This window comes from Balaenoptera borealis (genome assembly GCF_965194805.1).
Source record: "Balaenoptera borealis genome assembly, chromosome: 3".
NCBI lineage: Eukaryota > Metazoa > Chordata > Mammalia > Artiodactyla > Balaenopteridae > Balaenoptera > Balaenoptera borealis.
This window is the reverse complement of record NC_138866.1, coordinates 43,052,540-43,070,405: the sequence shown is the minus strand read 5'-3', so window position 1 is coordinate 43,070,405 and position 17,866 is coordinate 43,052,540. Positions and strand designations below refer to the sequence as shown.

The 17,866-nt window shown below is 38.7% G+C and overlaps 1 protein-coding gene across 1 annotated transcript in view; it reads right to left on the bottom strand.

Annotated features, from left to right (window-relative positions):
• Positions 1-11,986, bottom strand: part of CCDC198 (coiled-coil domain containing 198) — an 18,290-nt gene extending 6,304 nt beyond the window's left edge. The window contains exons 1-3 of the mRNA XM_082385909.1: positions 10,757-11,986; positions 8,300-8,382; positions 2,766-2,853 (exon numbers count right to left, since the gene is read on the bottom strand). Of these exons, the coding sequence (XP_082242035.1) occupies positions 2,766-2,853; positions 8,300-8,382; positions 10,757-10,979 (394 nt within the window). The 5' untranslated portion in view covers positions 10,980-11,986. The remainder of the gene's footprint in view (positions 1-2,765; positions 2,854-8,299; positions 8,383-10,756) is intronic.
• Between the last annotated feature and the right edge of the window lie 5,880 nt (positions 11,987-17,866).

Genomic DNA, 17,866 nt, shown 5'->3' with positions numbered 1-17,866 from the left:
CCAGAATGTCATATAGTTGGAATCATATACTATGTAGTCTTTTCAGATTGGTTTCTTTCACTTAGCAGTATGCATTTGTGTTTCCTCCATGTGTTTTCATGGCTTGATAGCTTAATTCTTTTTATTGCTGAGTAATATTCCATTGTCTGGATATGCCACAATTTATCCATTCACCTACTAAAGGACATATTGGTTGCTTCCAAGTTTTGGCATTATGAATAAAGCTGCTATAAACATTCGTGTGTAGATTTTTGTGTGGATATGAGTTTTCAGTTCATTTGGGTAGATAACCAAGAAAAGTGATTGCTAGATTGTCTGGTAAGAATATGTTCAGTTTTGTAAGAAACTGCCAAACTGTCTTCTAAAGTGCCTGTACTACTTTACATTCCTACCAGCAATGTATGAGAGTTTCTGATGTTCCACATCCTTGTCAGCATTTGGTGTTGTCAGTGTTCTGGACTTTGGCCATTCTAATAGGTGTGTAGTAGTATTTCATTGTTGTTTTAATTGCAATTCCCTAATGACATATGATGTTGAATATCTTTTCATATGATTACTTGCCATCTGTATATCTTCTTCTTTTCTTATTCTCTTGACATTGTCTATCACAGAACAGAAGTTCTTAATTTTAATGAAGTCGAGCTTATCAGTTGTTTCTTTGGAATATGTATTTTTCAAAACTCTCCAGAGGATTCTGATGATTTCTTAGGGTGGTGTCCACTGGCCTCCAGACTCCCTCCACTCAGTAAAGGAGCTACATCAGAATAGACCAGGGAGGATTTGTTTGTGGAGCATTATTGAAAAATTGAGTCTGAAGAAGCCTGCTATTTAAATATTTTCGGCTATTTAAAATAGTCTATCCATAAGTTCTAGGGAAAGCTTTTTCTTTGAAAGTATAAATATATATGATTCTATTTTCAGCCTCAGTTTCAGTTCTGATAATTGTTAAGTAGTAAGTATCTTTAAGTACTCTCTCCAGGCAATGACTCTCTTTCTGGCCTTTGATAAGAACCTAAAGAATGCCATTCCTCCACAAAGGGCACTAGATGGCAGTAGCTAACATTGCAAATAGGATCCCCTGGTTAAATCGTTTGCACTTGCCCTGAGAAGCACTGCAGAAAAAAGTGTTGGAAAATTGGCATCTCCAAACAAACCAATCAAATGAAATTGCCTCAGAATTCTGGGTTCATATCAGTGTTTCTTTTCCCTGCCTGGGAAGCAAGATGCCTCACTTCATCATCTTCAGAGAGAATACAATGGGAGGAATTACTGGAGAATTGGTAGAATGATGCCTGTTTTTATTTCATAATATAAAAAATGATTATTTGTCTAAAGATTTCTGGATTATTTGGCTTCTCAAACAAAACAAATAGTCAGGATAATCAGTTGGAGTGTCAGCTTGGAGATTCAGGAAAGGAGATTAAATCAAGCATAAGGCACAGAGCCTGGTGACAACCACTAATCTGAGATGGTTACTTCTGTTTACTAGCAGGAAGAGAAAGGTGGGTAGGAGCAATTCGAAGAACTGTAAAGTTTGTTTGGTATCATGACTTAAGAATGTGTCTTTTAAGTTTCTGGGAAGAAGGTAAAGGTGTCCAAGACAGATTGGAGCAAGAAACCATAAGGCCAAGGAAGAATTTCCGGTCAAGGCATTGCAGTGAGTTCACATTTCAGTAACATTCTTTGACTCAAATATCCAGCAATGAAAAGTAAAACATAAACCAAAAAAGATGTGGTCAGGCTTTAATACAAGAAAAATATCTCTCTGGATCAGAAAATGGAACAGAAAACTTGGGGGAAGCTGATTCATAAGGCATTTAGGGCTACTGATGGCTGTGAGTTATTTCTGTAGGCTAAAGGAGACCTCAAAAATGCTCCATATAAGAAGGGAAAGTAGAGCCACGCTCACAGGGGCCTGAGTTTAAACTCAGGGGCTGAGTTGTTCTCACCTCTTTCCCCAGTCCAAGAGCTGCATCAAAACGTAAGCTGGAAGATTTGTTTTACAGGCATTATCAAAAAGTTGAATAAGAAGCTAGGACTTTATACTTTATAACAATAAACTTAAAAGCTTAGGTAAATGGATAATTTTCTGGGAAATATAAGTTAACATAATTGGATCGGGAAGAAATAAGATACCTATAAGATATCTAAATCAACTAAGAACCATTCTTTTACTAATTAAGTAAGCAGGAAAATTTCTCTTTCCCCAAAATTCCAGGTGGTCAAAGATGCTTTCACAGGCCTGTTTTATTAGATTTTTAAGGAACAGATAAGAACTATGTTAAATCAAATGTTTTAGAGAACAGAAAAGAGGGAAAGGTAATCAACTCCTCTTATAAAACTAGTATGACCTCGAGAAAAAAAACTGGAAAAAGACAGCATAGGGAAATTATAGAACAACTCCACTTATGAAAGTATCAGTAGATACAAAAATCCTAAGCATATAAAATTCAGCAGTGTATTCATATATGTGTCTCATGACCAAGTAGGATTTATATCAGGAATGCAAGCATGGTTCACATCATAAAATCTATTAGTGTGATATATTAGGTCAACTGGTTAAAAAGAAAATCCATAAGATCATTTTAATAGATTATTTACTAGATGGAGGAAAAACATCAATAAAATTTAACACTCAGTCCTGGGAAAAACTCTTAGCCTACTAGGAATAAGAGAAATGAGAGAAATGTCCATAATTTAGTAAACAGCATTGTGCCAGATATCTTCCATTTGTTTCTCCAGATCCACTTATCACATTTCTCTACCCTGTTCTCTGCCTATGACGAGTAAGCAGTTTCTCCTGCCTTCTGGCTTCCCATTGGGTTCAACCGCTAAAGAATCCTGGTAGGAAATCTGGGAGAAGAAAGAGAATGAGGTCAGGATATTTCTTCTTCTATCTCCCTCGCTGCAAGGCATGTTGGGTTGGCTGTGTCCCACTGTTCCTCTCAGAGCAGCTCCCTCTACCTCACTCTTCCCTTCCAGGTTCTAGAAGTCCCTTGGCCTAGATATAGCTACTTCTTACTGCCACTAGTGGTTATTGCAATACCCCCTCTGGTTCCCTTCATCCAAACCTTGGTACAATTACCTGTAAAGAAAACTTCCCTGAATTGTCCTAATTCAAATGTACCATCTATTTCCTTTCGGGACTCTGACGAGCATCTATCAAAATCCTATTGCGAATGTATTTCGCTTTAGAACCAGTCCCGTTAATGTCACAGATAAGGCAAGGATGTCCATTATTACTGCTTGTGTTCAAAATTGCAAGGGAAGTTTTAGTCAATGCAAAAGTCAAGAAAACCAGTACAAGGAACAACTGAGAAGAAAGAGAAGAAATTATTCCTGTTTATAGAAGATATTATCTACATAGAAAGTCAGGAAGAATCTATAGACAATTAGAATTACCAAGGTATTTCAATCAAGTTGTGGAACACAAAATTTAATACACAAAAATTATTAGCTTTCTTTTTTTTTTTCTTTCTTTTTTCTTTTTGGCTGTGTTGGGTCTTTGTTGCTGCACGCAGGCTTTCTCCAGTTGCAGCGAGCAGGGGCTACACTTCGTTGAGGTGTGCAGGCTTCTCATTGCGGTGGCTTCTCCTGTTGTGGAGCACAGGCTCTAGGCGCATGGGCTTCAGTAGTTGTGGCACGTGGGTTCAGTAGTTATGGCTGACAGGCTCTAGCGCGCAGGCTCAGTAGTTGTGGCGCACGGGCTTAGTTGCTCTGCGGCACGTGGGATCTTCCCAGACCAGGGATTGAACCTGTGTCCCCTGCATTGGCAGGTGATTCTTAACCACTGCGCCACCAGGGAAGTCCCCACAAAAATTATTAGCTTTCTTATTCACCAATAATAATCATTTAGAAAATTAAATGGGAAAAATACCTCATTCATTGTAGGATGAGAAAACCAAATGAGATATTTTGATGTCCAGTTGTATGTGTCAACTTGGCTAGGCTACAGTGTCCAGTTATTCAAACACTAACCTAGGTGTTGCTGTGAAATTCTTTTGTAGATGTGATTAAAGCCAATAATCAGTTGACTTTAAGTAAGGAAGATTATTTTAGATAATCTGGGTGGGCATGATTCAATCAATTGAAAGGCCTTAAGAGCAAAGCTGAGGTTTTCCAGAAGAAGAGGAAATTCTTCTTGTGGACAGCAGCTTCACCTCGTGCCCTACAGTTCCAGTCTGCCCTTCCTGATGGCCTGTCCTATGATTTCAAACTTGCCTTGCCAGTCCACCTCCACTGTCATGTAACCAATTCCTTTCAATGTCTCTTAACATATGTCTCCTTCTGTTTCTCTGGTTGAACCCTGACTGATACAGGTATCGAGAAACAAACCTAAAAATATACCACACAAGGCCCCTGTGGAGAAATTATGAAACATTATTGAAAGATCTAAAAGAAAATGTGGCTAAATGGAGATTTACGTCATGTTCATGGTTTAAAAGACTCAGTATTGTAAACCCGGTTAATTTTCCCCCAATTAATCTATGAATGCATTCCATTCAGAATACTGACAAGGTTTTTTTGTGGAACTTGACAAGAAGATCCAAACTTTACATGGAAGAGCAAAGGACTGTAAATAGCAAAGACAATTCTGAAGAAGAATAAGGTGAAGGGACTTGCCAAACTAGATATTAAGACTTAGCTTAAAGGTACATAATTAGGACAGGATGGAATTCCTGTGGATACACAAGTAGGCCAGTGCAACAGAAGAGAGAGCTCAGAAACAGACTCATTAAGATCTGGATATTGGATACATGACAGAAGTAACATTTCAAATCAGTGGTCACAGTGGATGATTCCATAAAGAGTTCTGGGGCAATAGATTAATCAAATGGAAAAAATGTAAAATTAGATTCCAATTTCACACCTGCATACAAATGAACTTAAGATGGATTAGGACCTAAATGTGAAAAGTTAAAGATTACAAATTTTAGAAATAAATAAGGATATCTTTATGAACTTGGGGAATTAAAAAATTTCCTTGACAAAATATGAGATACAAAACATAAAGATTAAGATTGAGAAATCTGACAACATTAAACTCTTTGTGTACACACACACACATACACACAACAAAATGAAAAGGCAAACCATAGATCGAAGATACTTGCAACACATATAACTAACAGAGGATTACGTCTAAAATATATAAAGAACTGTCACAGATCATAAAGAAAGAGATCATAGAAAATGGGCAAAGGATTAGAATAGGTAAGGAAAGAGAATAAGTTTGTGACAAATTGTCTAATACCTCAAAGAGTATAATGAAATCATTCAGGTCGGAATCACTCTCCTTATCCCTCACCAGCCGTCTTTACGCTCATCTTTCTCTTCTCTCCATTCATTCTTTCAACACTGATTAACACATACTTAGTGATCACCCTTTATGTGCCAGCTACTGTTCTAGACACTTGGATATTAGTGAAGATGACAGACAAAAATCCCTGCCCCTGTGAAGATTATATTCTAGCATTGAGTTGGAGTGTGGGAGGTGCAGGTAGTAAAAAAAAACACACAATGAACTTAACACATAAGCAAATTGCTTGGTGTGTTAGATGGAAATAAGCGCTCCAGAGAAAAGACAGTGAAGGGTCAAGGGAATCAGGAGTGCCAGATTAAGGGCTACAGTTGTCAATAGGCTGTCATATAAGCCTTATAGGGAAAGTGAGCTTTAAGAAAATCTTTGGAGATGAGGGAGTCATCCAAGGAGATGACCTGAGGAAACTCTATACGTGGGGTGCGGTGGGAGTGGGGGACCATCTCCACCTTAAGCTGGACCTGAGATGGTTGGATGAGAAGGTGAATCACCCAGAAGGGACGGTGATGATCAACTCTTCAACATGGGGCAAGTACATTTGATTCAGAGTTCCCTGGCAGAGCTTCTCAGATCTTAGCCACTCTGAGTTGGAGAACCTTAGTTCATGACCTGCTGTTTACTTGAGTAGATGTTCAGGAAGTGGAGTATGCCAAATATGAAACTCAAATTATTTAGGATGCAATTAGATTTGGTTTAATAATTTAAAATACTTTTAGAATTTTCTTTGGCAGAGGTTAGGCTATTAATTAGCGTGTCATGGGAACCCAGCATTTATTATTCTCTCAAAAATCCATTTGTGGTAGAAAATGTGCTGAGCCTCATTTGTGAAGATAATTATAGTTTATATCTTTTGGAGTGTCTGCCAAGTTCCCAGTGATTTCCCTCTTCTCTGGGAGCTGCTTCTAGAATCTATGGGGAGTGGCAGTTGGTGGGGAGTGGCATTTGGTGGCGGGGGGTGGGGGGCTTCCCTGCCCACATTTCTACTGCATGAGCATATTCTCTGGTCATAGCTCATTGGAACAGAGCTAGAATCATGAGCAAAACTGAGCCAATAGCATCTTTTCTCTCAGGAATTTTGAATTAGACCCAAGAGGGCCAGACTAGTCTGTTTGGCTGGAATTATAAGATGCGAATTCAAGGTGGCCATATTTCACCAAGCGGTCTTGAGGACCGGAGAAAGTCGACCTGCAAGGAGAGATTAAAGCAAATGCAGAGAGAGAGTTCTTCTGCCTTTCAGGTTCCAAGACATAGCTCTTCCCTGAAGTCTAGATGCCTCCCAGCTTTTGAGTTCCTTAAAACACTCCTATATCCTTATAATTTATCGCATTGGTTGCTTTGGCTAGTCCATTTGACTTCTAATACAGTGATGCTGCAGGTCTGAAATAGCAGGGAGCTCACTTTGATTTTTTTTCCCACCAGGGATAATGGGTCTCATTCATTCATCTGTTCATTCATTCCTTTATTCATAAACTTTTGAGGGATACATATTAAGTGTTAGTGACTAAATATGTAACACTGAATGAGATGTTTTTATGCTCAAATAATTCATCTTGATTCTTCATTTTTAAGGTGGTTGGCTGGGATGTGGGGAATGCAGTCTTTGACTCTGAAATACCAAATTTCTCTTTTTGAGTTTGATTGACTTGAGAGAATCAAAGCCTGACTTTAGCTTATTCTGGGTTGATAGATATAAAAAAGTACTTTGTGAACTATAGGCTGGTACATGGATATTTTTCACTGGTTATAGTAATATCTTCTATTTGAGTTATTCGGCTTAGAGTCTTCACAGGAATATATATTAAACGAGCTCCTTTGAAAGGATACCTTTGATTTAGGAATACAACGTAAGTTTTTAAAATTGCCACTTTAGCTAGAGATATGCTCAAAAATTTAAAAATTATATATCAATTTGATAGAATTACACTTTATTTTCCAGTAACTAAGCAATATTTTGAGGTTTCTAATATTTTGGGAAAAGATACTTTTTCTGTGTGACCAAAAGATATAATCACTTCAAATAATGATTGTGAGCTTCTGGAGAAGACAGGTAAATAAAAACCAACGTTAAAAGAAATAATCCCCAACGGATGAGCTCAAATACCCCTGGGATTAGTCCAGACACCTGGGTGAGTTGTGTAGCAGGTGGGGTTTAGTTCCAATTCCCTTTTTCAAATATCAGTGGTAGATCCTGCTCACAAGAGAGCCCCAAACCTTCCTTTTAGCTGATGCTCAGTTTTAAGGACCCACTCAGATCTCTTTCCCCTTCTAAGATGAGAGTTCTTAAAATTTATAGTTCTCTACAGGGAATTCATTAAATATTTATTAAGGTGAATGTATTTAAAGCTCTTGCTTTGCTGCCTTGAAATCCAATGTCCTCAGTTTAGACAACTAGTTAACATTTAGAACGATGAAAAGTTAGGGGTAGAAGGGCTGTTGAGATCATCTATGCCGATGGTTAAGAGCACAGGCTTTGGAGGCCTGGTTGATATGTGGCCCCTGTTGTCCTTGGGCAAGTTACTTAATCTCTGAAGCACATGTATAAAACAAAGATAATGCTTCCTTTCTCATAGAGGGGTATGAGGATTAAATGAATGATGTAGATCATTGTTGCTTAGAGTGTATCAGACTTGTAATAGGTGGTAATTGAATAGTAGTAGTGGTTGTTACTGTTATTTATTACAGTGATTTCCCTACAGTCATCCAACGAATAAGTGCAAGATTCAGGTCCTCTGTGCCCCATTATGTTTACGTCTTTAGTACTATACTTCCTTCTTTTGGTGGTGGTCTTAAAAGTGAAATCATTACAAAAGGAAATCCTAAAGAAATATGGTTTTTGCATTGACAACATTCTCTTTAACAACACTGTCATTCTCATTAGCTTAGTCATTGTCAATATCCCTCTTCTATGATTATAGTTAAAAAGGGATGTTACCATTAAATCCAAGAAATTCCTTATGAAGCCTTTTAAATGCATCTTACTTGAAGTCTTCGGGGTGGATGCCTTTTAATAATACTTGTTTCTCCCTGTTCCAGTGGGATGTCAAAATACATGGCCCTCGGTCCTTGAAGGGTTGGAGAGAAACAAAAACAAATCATTAAAAACAATTTACTATTAAATTAGACTGGTCATTAGTTATTAGACTTTGTTAACACAATTTTGTATCTTCATTTCTGTATGTCTAACCGATAGGTTGAATGTGGAAATGAAACACATAAAGCAGGGACCCTACATAACTGCAAATGATGAAATATTAGCCTAGACACAGGACTTAATTTCTGCTTTCATCATTTCCTCCCCAGATTAATATTTAGAAGAAGAGCTGCACAATTAACAACGTATTGAGTGTAAGTGTTATTCAGACATAGAATTTAGCTTGGAAAATAAAAACTTATTGATTTGTTTTAATTTCATGAAATCTCCCCAAATAAATAGGAAATCCGAAAACATACAGCTTTAAGAAATGAAAATAAGTTCTCTTTTCAGATAAAATAGATAAATAGATGGATAGGTATTAGACAGAGAGATGATAAAGAAATGGAGCTTGAGTGTGTAATAGGAGTATGCAGTGTTTAGCATTGAATGTTCCCATTTAAATAGTCCCCCCAGCTAGGGAAATGAATTCCCACAAGTTGCTACTATAATACAACATATCAGTATTCTTTCCTGATAAAATAACCCAGGGCTACAGAGTTAAGCCTCATTAGGAAAGAGAGAAGTTCAAGAGATCCATATGGATTTCATTTTTCAGTTTGATTCTCCGCGGCCCTTGGGACTACTACCATGACCAATGCTACATGAATGACGTTCTTGTCCTTTCCTCTTAACAATCTGGAAGCATTCTGATTTCTAGATTGTTGTGTAGACTATCCTATAGTGCCACTTTGCATTTTAAATGGAAAAATCCATGGGTAATTATGTGTTTCTATCCTTAAGACATTTGAATGATCACCTTAAGAACTTCTCTATGTCCTTATTTTCTTTCAAGAGATGCCAGTATATTGAGCAAGACCAAAAACATGTTGGATTTAAAAATGTAAACATTTTCAGCAAAATTTTTTTCAGCAATGCGACTACTTACTTTTATGCCATGATTTGAGTAATATCACCCCGTTATTTAATTTGATACTGCTGAAATGGCATAGGCTGTGTTACTTTTACCCCTGATTTATAGGTGAAGAAAATTGAAGAAGTAACTTGCCCAAAGTCATACTATTTGGTATTTGGTGGAGCTGGGGTTAGAATATGGGCCCCTTGAAAATAGTGTTCAGAGTGCTTACCATCCGTTGTTATTTATTTTTAATGAGATTTTGCAATTTCAAAAATAAGAACATTTCCCAGTTGGGACTCTTAACACGTTAGAACCAGCTTTTACCTGTCAGTTACCAAAATCTTAAAACTCTAGATGGAAGGTTTGGGTAAAAAAGGAATTATTCAATGAAACTAAGAGGAATATTCCTACTTGCATGCTTAGGAAGTTGAAAACATTAAAAAAAAAAAAAAAAAGGGGGCCATATAGAACCAGTCAAATGTTGTCAGTTCTGTAGAAAGTAGCCATGAAAATCATTCTAGGTAAGATCTACTAGGTGCTGAAAGGGAATATATAGCTTTATGGCCAATAATGGGAACTTATTTGTGTTAATAATCCAGAATGCGAAGAAAAGAAAAAACAACATGCATATATATGTGTGTGTGTATATATATATAACATGTACATATATATATATATATATATGTATCTCTTCCCAAGTTAGAACGTTAGTTTAAGTATCATCTGTTTAAGTATCATCATGGTTGTCATAAAACAGTCTATGTCTTGTAAAATATCCCAGGAGAATTTATAGCCACTTCTGGCTCAGAGCTTCCAATCATAATAGGAAAAATTCTCTTAGTTTTGCATACGACCATGAAGAATAAGGGGCTGGGGAGAGGGTGCCCCATCCGCTCATCTGTACTGCAATAAATCAATTCAATTTGGGGTGGTTTCCAAATTCACATCACAATGGATTCACTCCTAAAATACTGCTTTCAAAACAACAAAGCCTGATGCAAGAAACAGTACTGAAGAGAATGATTTAAATTTAGAATCTAACTGAAACATATGATTGTCCTAATTATCACATCTTTATCTATAGAATTTTAATTGCCTGGCAAAGCTAGGTATAAACATCCAAAGCACTATAAACCAAGCTGACACAAAATGATTTTTTCCTTCTCATGTGGAATGGTGAAAAGCCCTTAGTACACAGTTTACACACCTATTCTAATGTGCCCAGAATACTTACAACTGACAAACATTGTCTCCCTTTGAAGGATGTTCTCTTATATTTCAGTAATTTAGAAACTTTCAGAGATTATAGAGATAGACAGTCAGGTAAATCTATCAATAGCGCTCCTCGGCCCAAATCCACAAATCTCATGCTGGGTTTTATATTTACCTGCAGAATATCTTCCATAACAGGTCTCTCTTAGAGGTGGCAACTGCCCTTCCAAAGCTTTATTCCGTTCCTGCAGTCTTGCAAATGAATATGAACTCTTTTCTTCTGGATTCTCAGTGAATACAAAGTCCACAGGGGCGGCTGAGGGAGTCTCTTCCTCTTTGTTTTGCAAAGGTGCTACCTTGGTCACCCTTGGGTGAGCCTTTGAGTGGCTCAGGCCCATTTCACATTAAAGACACTCAGTGTAAAACCATGAGGTTAGTGGTTTGGGGCCTTTAATATAGCTTGTTTTCATCAAGGGATTTCCGAAGTTAACCCAGCTCTAAAGCAGTCGTTTCCTTCATAACATCTGTGTAGCTTTATTTCACTACACACTAACACTTTGGCCACTTCCTGGGAGGCTGGTTTCCATGGAGACTGCCCTTCAACTCCTACTTTGCCATTTCAGACCCAAAGAATCCAGTTAAACATTGACTTGGTTATGCTACTTTCTGAAAGACTCAGTGGTAAGAAGAGAAACCACTATTGATCATTAAACAAATCCCTAACACCAGGAAGGCCATTAACAGAGATGGAGAGCAGGGGTTCAGAGGTCTTAAATTTGACCCTTTCATTGGTCTTAAATTGCACTCTTTCATTGTGCGTACCTTTAAACATCATCTGTAAGAATTACCAACTGAGAAGAGCTAAGTCATCTTTGGAAATGACAGGAACTAATCATCTAGAGCTTTGTTAATCTTTAATCTTAATTGAAGAATTTATCTTCCAAATAGGAAAGGAAACAGCAGAGTAGCTAAAATAATTTTTCTGTCAATAATTTGAATTGCCTTTGAAGGAAATGAATACATTACAGGAGGGCAGGGAGACAATAGCACTTTTTTCCTGGGGATGAGGGGACAAACTTCTTGAATAAATAGTTCAAGTAAAACTCAAAGATAGCCTATTCAAAGATAGCCTATTTACTATGTTTAAAAAAATTGAAAAAAAAAAAAAGACTGAAAAGCAATGTGCTGAAATGTTGAGCAGTGATTTTTGAATGTTGGGATTATGGGTGATTTTTATTTTATTCTTTATATTGATACTTAGAACTCACTTTCAAGTTCTAATTGTTCATGACCACAGATTGCTTATGTTTTCATCATATCTGTACAGGGATAGAGAGAAGTTCAAAGAAATTTATTTTTCACTTTTGTAAAATTCGTTTTCTAAGATGCTAATATGGGTTTGGAAATTCTTGTAAGCCAATAGAGGTCTTCTAAAAAGAAGCCTGAGTTTAATTTTCTCCTACTTATTCCCTTTGCATTTTACACACAATTTTCTCTGTGGCAGAAAGACTTGTAAGAAATAATCATATATTAATAGTATCTGCAAGCAAAACTACCTCTGGTAACTAGAGACTAGTTTAATTATAAAGATTAAAATACTTGAACAATATCTAGTCAGGTTTATTTTTGGATACAATTAGTTTAAGTATTTCTAAGGGCAGGTGAAAGTATTGCAAACTGACAAATGAACTAGAAATTATACTGGAAACTGTGGACTTCATGGATCTGGACCAGTGAGAAAGATTCAGTTCTCATTTTTTGCCTTATTATTATTTAATTTCAAGAGACATATCTGTAGAGAATATGAGCCTCTGTAGAGGAAGTTGGGTAGTTGTTGAGGAAACGATGAAAGAAATGAAGAGTTATGCCACATTTTTTTCCATTTATCACTAGCCACTTCCAAGCTTTGAAACTTGTGCAGATTACTTAACCATTCCATGCCTGAATTTTCTCATCTGTAAAATGGGGTTAATAAAAATACTTAATGAGGAATGAATCAATTAATTCCACTTATAGCTCTTAGAATAGTACCTGACACACAGCAAGCTTGAAGTAAACATTAGCCAGTACACTTGTCCTCCTGAGGAAGTACTGTTACATGTAATAGGATAGTCCTTATCACCCATTGGTCAGAATCCATTAAAATAGACGTATTCCTGTCTAAAGGAGTTTATACCTAAGTATGGAAAAGACCAGTGAGGGAAGGTTAAATTAATTGGGCCTATTTAACTGGGAAAACAAACAATGCTTAAGATCTATTATTTAAAAAGTCATCATGTGCTTAAAAGGGGTTTTTAAGAGTGACAGAGAAAAATAATTTCAATTTCATTAAAAGAGGAAAAGGAGAAGTTAATCTCACCTGTGTAGTTATATATAAGACAATTTCTTAACCACAAGAGTTGGAAAACATTAAAAAGCTCTCATTCACAAAACCTTGCCCACTCCTCAGACTATCAGTGATACTTTATAATGATTCTTCCCCAGTTCAAGACTGGTTATGAATATGCAAGATAGTGTGTAAAGATGATTAAATATGTTATTTGTAATACTCAGAATTCTTGAATATGAAATGAGAATATAAGTATATAAATCTATTAAGATGAGGCAGAGAAGGAATTAAACTTTTCTAAAACTGAAGAGAATGCCCAGAGAGAATTTTATTAAGACAGAGGGCACAGAGAACGGAGAAGGGGGTGAGGTGCTGGAGGAGATGGAGAGGAGCAGGGACCCATAGCCAGGGGTGCCATTTCCACATGTGAGGTATGGAAGCCCCAGCTTGGGGCGGTTCCATAGGCAATCTGACCACGCAGTTCCCATGAACTTACTAACCCTGCGTCTCACCTCCTCTTCAGCCTTTAGATCCAAAGGCAGGAAGGAGAGGCAAACGCTATAATACAAAGCTGCTTTCTGCAGCCAGAAATCTCTGCTTTTGTTCTTGGTTCAGTCTTAACTTGAGCAAAACTGTTAAGGAATCTTGTTTAGTGAATTTAAATTCTATAGAAACTCAATGCACATTCATAGGAGATAGGTGGATTTTCCTGTTCTCTAATAAGAGAAAATTTTGCATGTGAATACAGAGGGCTGAGTTGGGTAACAGAGAGCAGGTTAGGTGCCCTCTAAGATTCCTTACAACCTTTTCCAGCCTGACTCACATGACAGTATCTCCTCAGAGTCAGCAAGACTAGAGCATTTTTTTCTTGTGTGGAGACATTACCTACCTTGTTCGTAGGATTGTGATTTGATAGCTCTTGCCATGGTTTTGATGGACTTCCCGGGGTCATCCACACTCTCTTGTCCCCCCACCTCTTGGAGATTAAGAGGCTGCCGTGAAGAAAGGTAGATTTCCCGCAGGTAGCTCACCAGGTACTATGTGAATCAAGCAGCAAGTAGTGACTGCTGTAGCAATAGGCTCTAAGCAGCTACAGACAAATAGAAAACCATACAAATGCTCAGTGGCTGTTTATAGTAATCTGTAGTAAATTTTAAAATTTATACAACCTAATGTTGGACAAATGAATTTCTTTTTTTAATGGGCTATGGGCATATCCATTTGGATGTTTTATATTAAGCAGATGGTGAATGCGAAGGTGATATTCCCTGGAATAGGATGGTGGTGATCTCGAGTCAGGTTGGTCAGGTTGGTTAAATTGCCTTTTGATCATTCAGCGTAGTATTTTCTTGGAAAAGTTTCCGACAGGATTAAAAACAACATGCGTATAAATATTCCTTAGGGTTGGATTTAATTTCACACATGGGTTAATTACTATGCATTGGCCATTCAGTAAGTGGGATTTAAATCCTAAATGTTTACAGGATTCCTCAATTATACATTTAATAAAGTTATAGTCTTTTCTGCAATTGATCTGTAATGAATAAGCCATCATAAGAGGCTTTTCAGCCCTGTGAATTACGTGTTTGGATGCCAACTAAGCAGAGCTGATGTATGATCCAAACCTTAGTTTTCCTCCCAGTGATTATTTCCCTCTATATTTATCCATACATTTGGTGTGAGGGTGACAGTCCAACCAGACCTATTTGGTTTGGAAATGCTAAAGCAAAGCAAATGGAAAAAATGTGAATTGAGGCTTCTTGTATAAACTGTTAAATGAGATCAGTTGAATCAAATTTGTATCTCTACACTTTAAATGCAATCTGCAAGTGCATCACTGAATTAAATGCTAAAACCAAACCATCACATACCTGCTGCTCTGAAGACAGCCAGTGTATGAGTTTCTTAAAATGCATTGCTAGTGGATTTAACTTAGGTCAAAGAATTTTTGTATATTTTATCTCTCATTGGGAGAATATCAGCTTTTGGTTATAATAATCCTTTTTAAGACATCTTTAGAAAATCTTTTTTCTCTTCTTCCTCCCTTGAAATAAGATTACATTTTAACTGTTAATCCATAGATGTTTGTCTCAAGAATTTACATTGAAATTTAACCTTTAATACATGGTCTCTATCTGGTCTAAACCAGATAGAGTCACTCAGGATATAGGCCTAAATCGATTAACATGCATTTTTTCCTCCCTTAAGGCAAAAAGCCTACTCTTGCAGATGTCTACTAAAAACAAATTATAGAGTTCCTCTTTTTTTGAGAAATTTAAAATTGTGGACCCAGAGGTGAAAACGTGGGATTCTTTCCAGCTTTCAAGGTGCATAAGAACAGGATGGAGAGGAGCGTGATGAAACGGATGTCCCAAAGTTCAGGGTGGGCCAAAGTGGTCCCAAGTGTCACTTCAGCGGGTGTCATCAAACTAAATGCTACCCGGCCAGAGTAGTGGCCCAGCTCAGAAATCTCAGTTGTCAGAGAACAACCCTTAAAAAACCTTGTGTTTTAAGGTGCATTTACTCTGGGGTATGCCCAAATCAGGGATGTCTCCCTGTCCTGGGAAAGTCTGTACCTTGATTTTTTTTTTAAACTGCAATGAGATGAAATTTAGGGGGCACCAAGTAAAGAGACCTTCCCTAAAGATTTCCCTTTCCCTCATTCCCCCTTTTGTTACTTTTAATAAATGTGATACCCAGCAATCCTGAAAGGCACCCTCACTTCTCTGGACAGACTCTTTACCTGTCCAGGTGTCCCAGGAACCCCGATCTGGCTTAGGTCACTGGGCAGTGCAGTGAGGACAGAGGGCTTCCTGTTACCTGGGGCTGAGCCCCTGCCAATGCAGTCCAGTGACCACCCTGACCCCCTTTATTACTTTCCTTGGGGCAGAAATTATATGTCCATGATGCCACCGGTCTTAACTCTATGATCTCTTTAGGGACTCTTGTAAGGCATGTTTCGGCCTTTCTTTTCTTTTCTTTCTTTCTTTTTTGAAAATACAAACAGAAAGCAAATCGGCATGATTGCTAAACAAAGGGATAGAGGCAAAGGATTTCCTAATCTTAAATTTACTTCCTTGCTACCAGTTTGTAGCCGAGATACACATCATGGAGTGTCTTGCTTTACAACAATAGAATAATGCAACAATAAACTCAGTCTGTTCATTCCATCTGCTTCTCATGAGAAGGGAAAAATTATTACCCAGAAGTGTTGGGGGGATGATCTTAGGTTCCACTGGAAAGATTTTTGCAAGGATCTTCCATCATAATATCCACTTGGACCCATACTCTTTCTGAAGTAGTTCCAAGAGCTGTATACAAAGCCTTGACAGCACGCTGGCCAGCTGCCTGATCGTATTGCTTATGGCTTATTCTGCTCTCATCAGCATGCCTGTGGGCACTGCTGTCGAAGCAGGGCAGTGGGCTTAGGCTTCTCTTTATTAGAGCAGTGCATTTTCCCACGGGTCTTTCCAGGGCTCTCTCTGTTATCCCGAGGAAGGTAGGTCTCCGGGCGCCGGATTCACAGGCAGCCAGATACTTCCTCAGACCTGCATCCCTTCTAGGTGTTCCTTGCTACAACTGGCGTGATGTCCTCTGCAGGACTTTACTCTTTTTTTTTTTTTTTTTTTTTTTTTTAAAGTGTTGAAGCTCTAACATGGAATAGTAAGGAATTATTTTTATTTATTTATTTATGGCTGTGTTGGGTCTTCGTTCCTGTGCGAGGGCTTTCTCTAGTTGCGGCAAGCGGGGGCCACTCTTCATCGCAGTGCGCGGGCCTCTCACTATCGCGGCCTCTCTTGTTGCGGAGCACAGGCTCCAGACGCGCAGGCTCAGTAGTTGTGGCTCACAGGCCCAGTTGCTCCGCGGCATGTGGAATCTTCCCAGACCAGGGCTCGAACCCGTGTCCCCTGCATTGGCAGGCAGATTCTCAACCACTGCACCACCAGGGAAGCCCCAGACTTTACTCTTAAACTTCAGACATCTCCAAACGAAGGCAGCAGTTAATTTCTATGTGCCTGTTTGCAGCCGTGGTGTCTACAATGCATAAGCTCTGCGTAACAGGATCCCCGGGTTATCTCCAGCTTCCGTACCTGTAGCTCCTGTTGAGAAGCAGAATGCGGAGGCTGCTGTTGAGGAGGAGAAGCAGGAGGCAGTCCACTGTGACGGGCACTACAGGGGGAGTATCTCACATGAATGAGACATGGCCCTTGTTAGTCTTACTGGATAAAACATCTAGCGCTGGTAGTGAAAAGTCAAGGACTGGGGCAGAGCTTGGATCTCTAGAACCATACGAACATTTGCAGTTTAGCGAGTATTTCAACAGCTTTCTGCTGCCCTTAAGGTAAAATCCAAACTCATTTATGTGGTGTTTTAGTTTGGGTTCCCTCGGACAAAGCTTCCGGCATAAGCGGTTTATTTGGGCGTGGTCCTAGAACTCACAGGTGGTGTGTGGGGAGCTAATTCAGGGAGGGGGAAAAAAGCGAATAAGAGGGGCTGTATAATTTAGCTTGTTCCACTGTGCTGAGTACACCGTAGTCCTGCTGTGGATTTCTGGGAAACAGTGTTGAACACATACTTCAGAGATACCCCAGCAGACAGGCGAGGGAGCTGGGATATCTATACCTCCACTCCTGTCTGTCTCTGATGGAGAATTGCTGAGGGGAGGGCAGGGCGGGTTGTTCATTCCCTGGCACTTCCAGCTGGCCATTCGCCTCAGGTCGGGGCAGGTTCTAGCAGTCAAAGAAAGCCCTGGGGGGAAAAAAAAAAAAGAAAGAAAGAAAGCAAGCAAGCCCTGGGACAGAGTGATGAGTGCTGGCAGCAAGCCGTGAAATGGTAGAGGCCCAGGAATTGGGGTGGGGCACCATCTCCTCCACACGCTCTTGTCTATTCCTGCACAAGCAGCCCTCTGGCGCCTTTTCCAGCCTCAACTCAGGAACAGGTAGTATATGAGGGGGC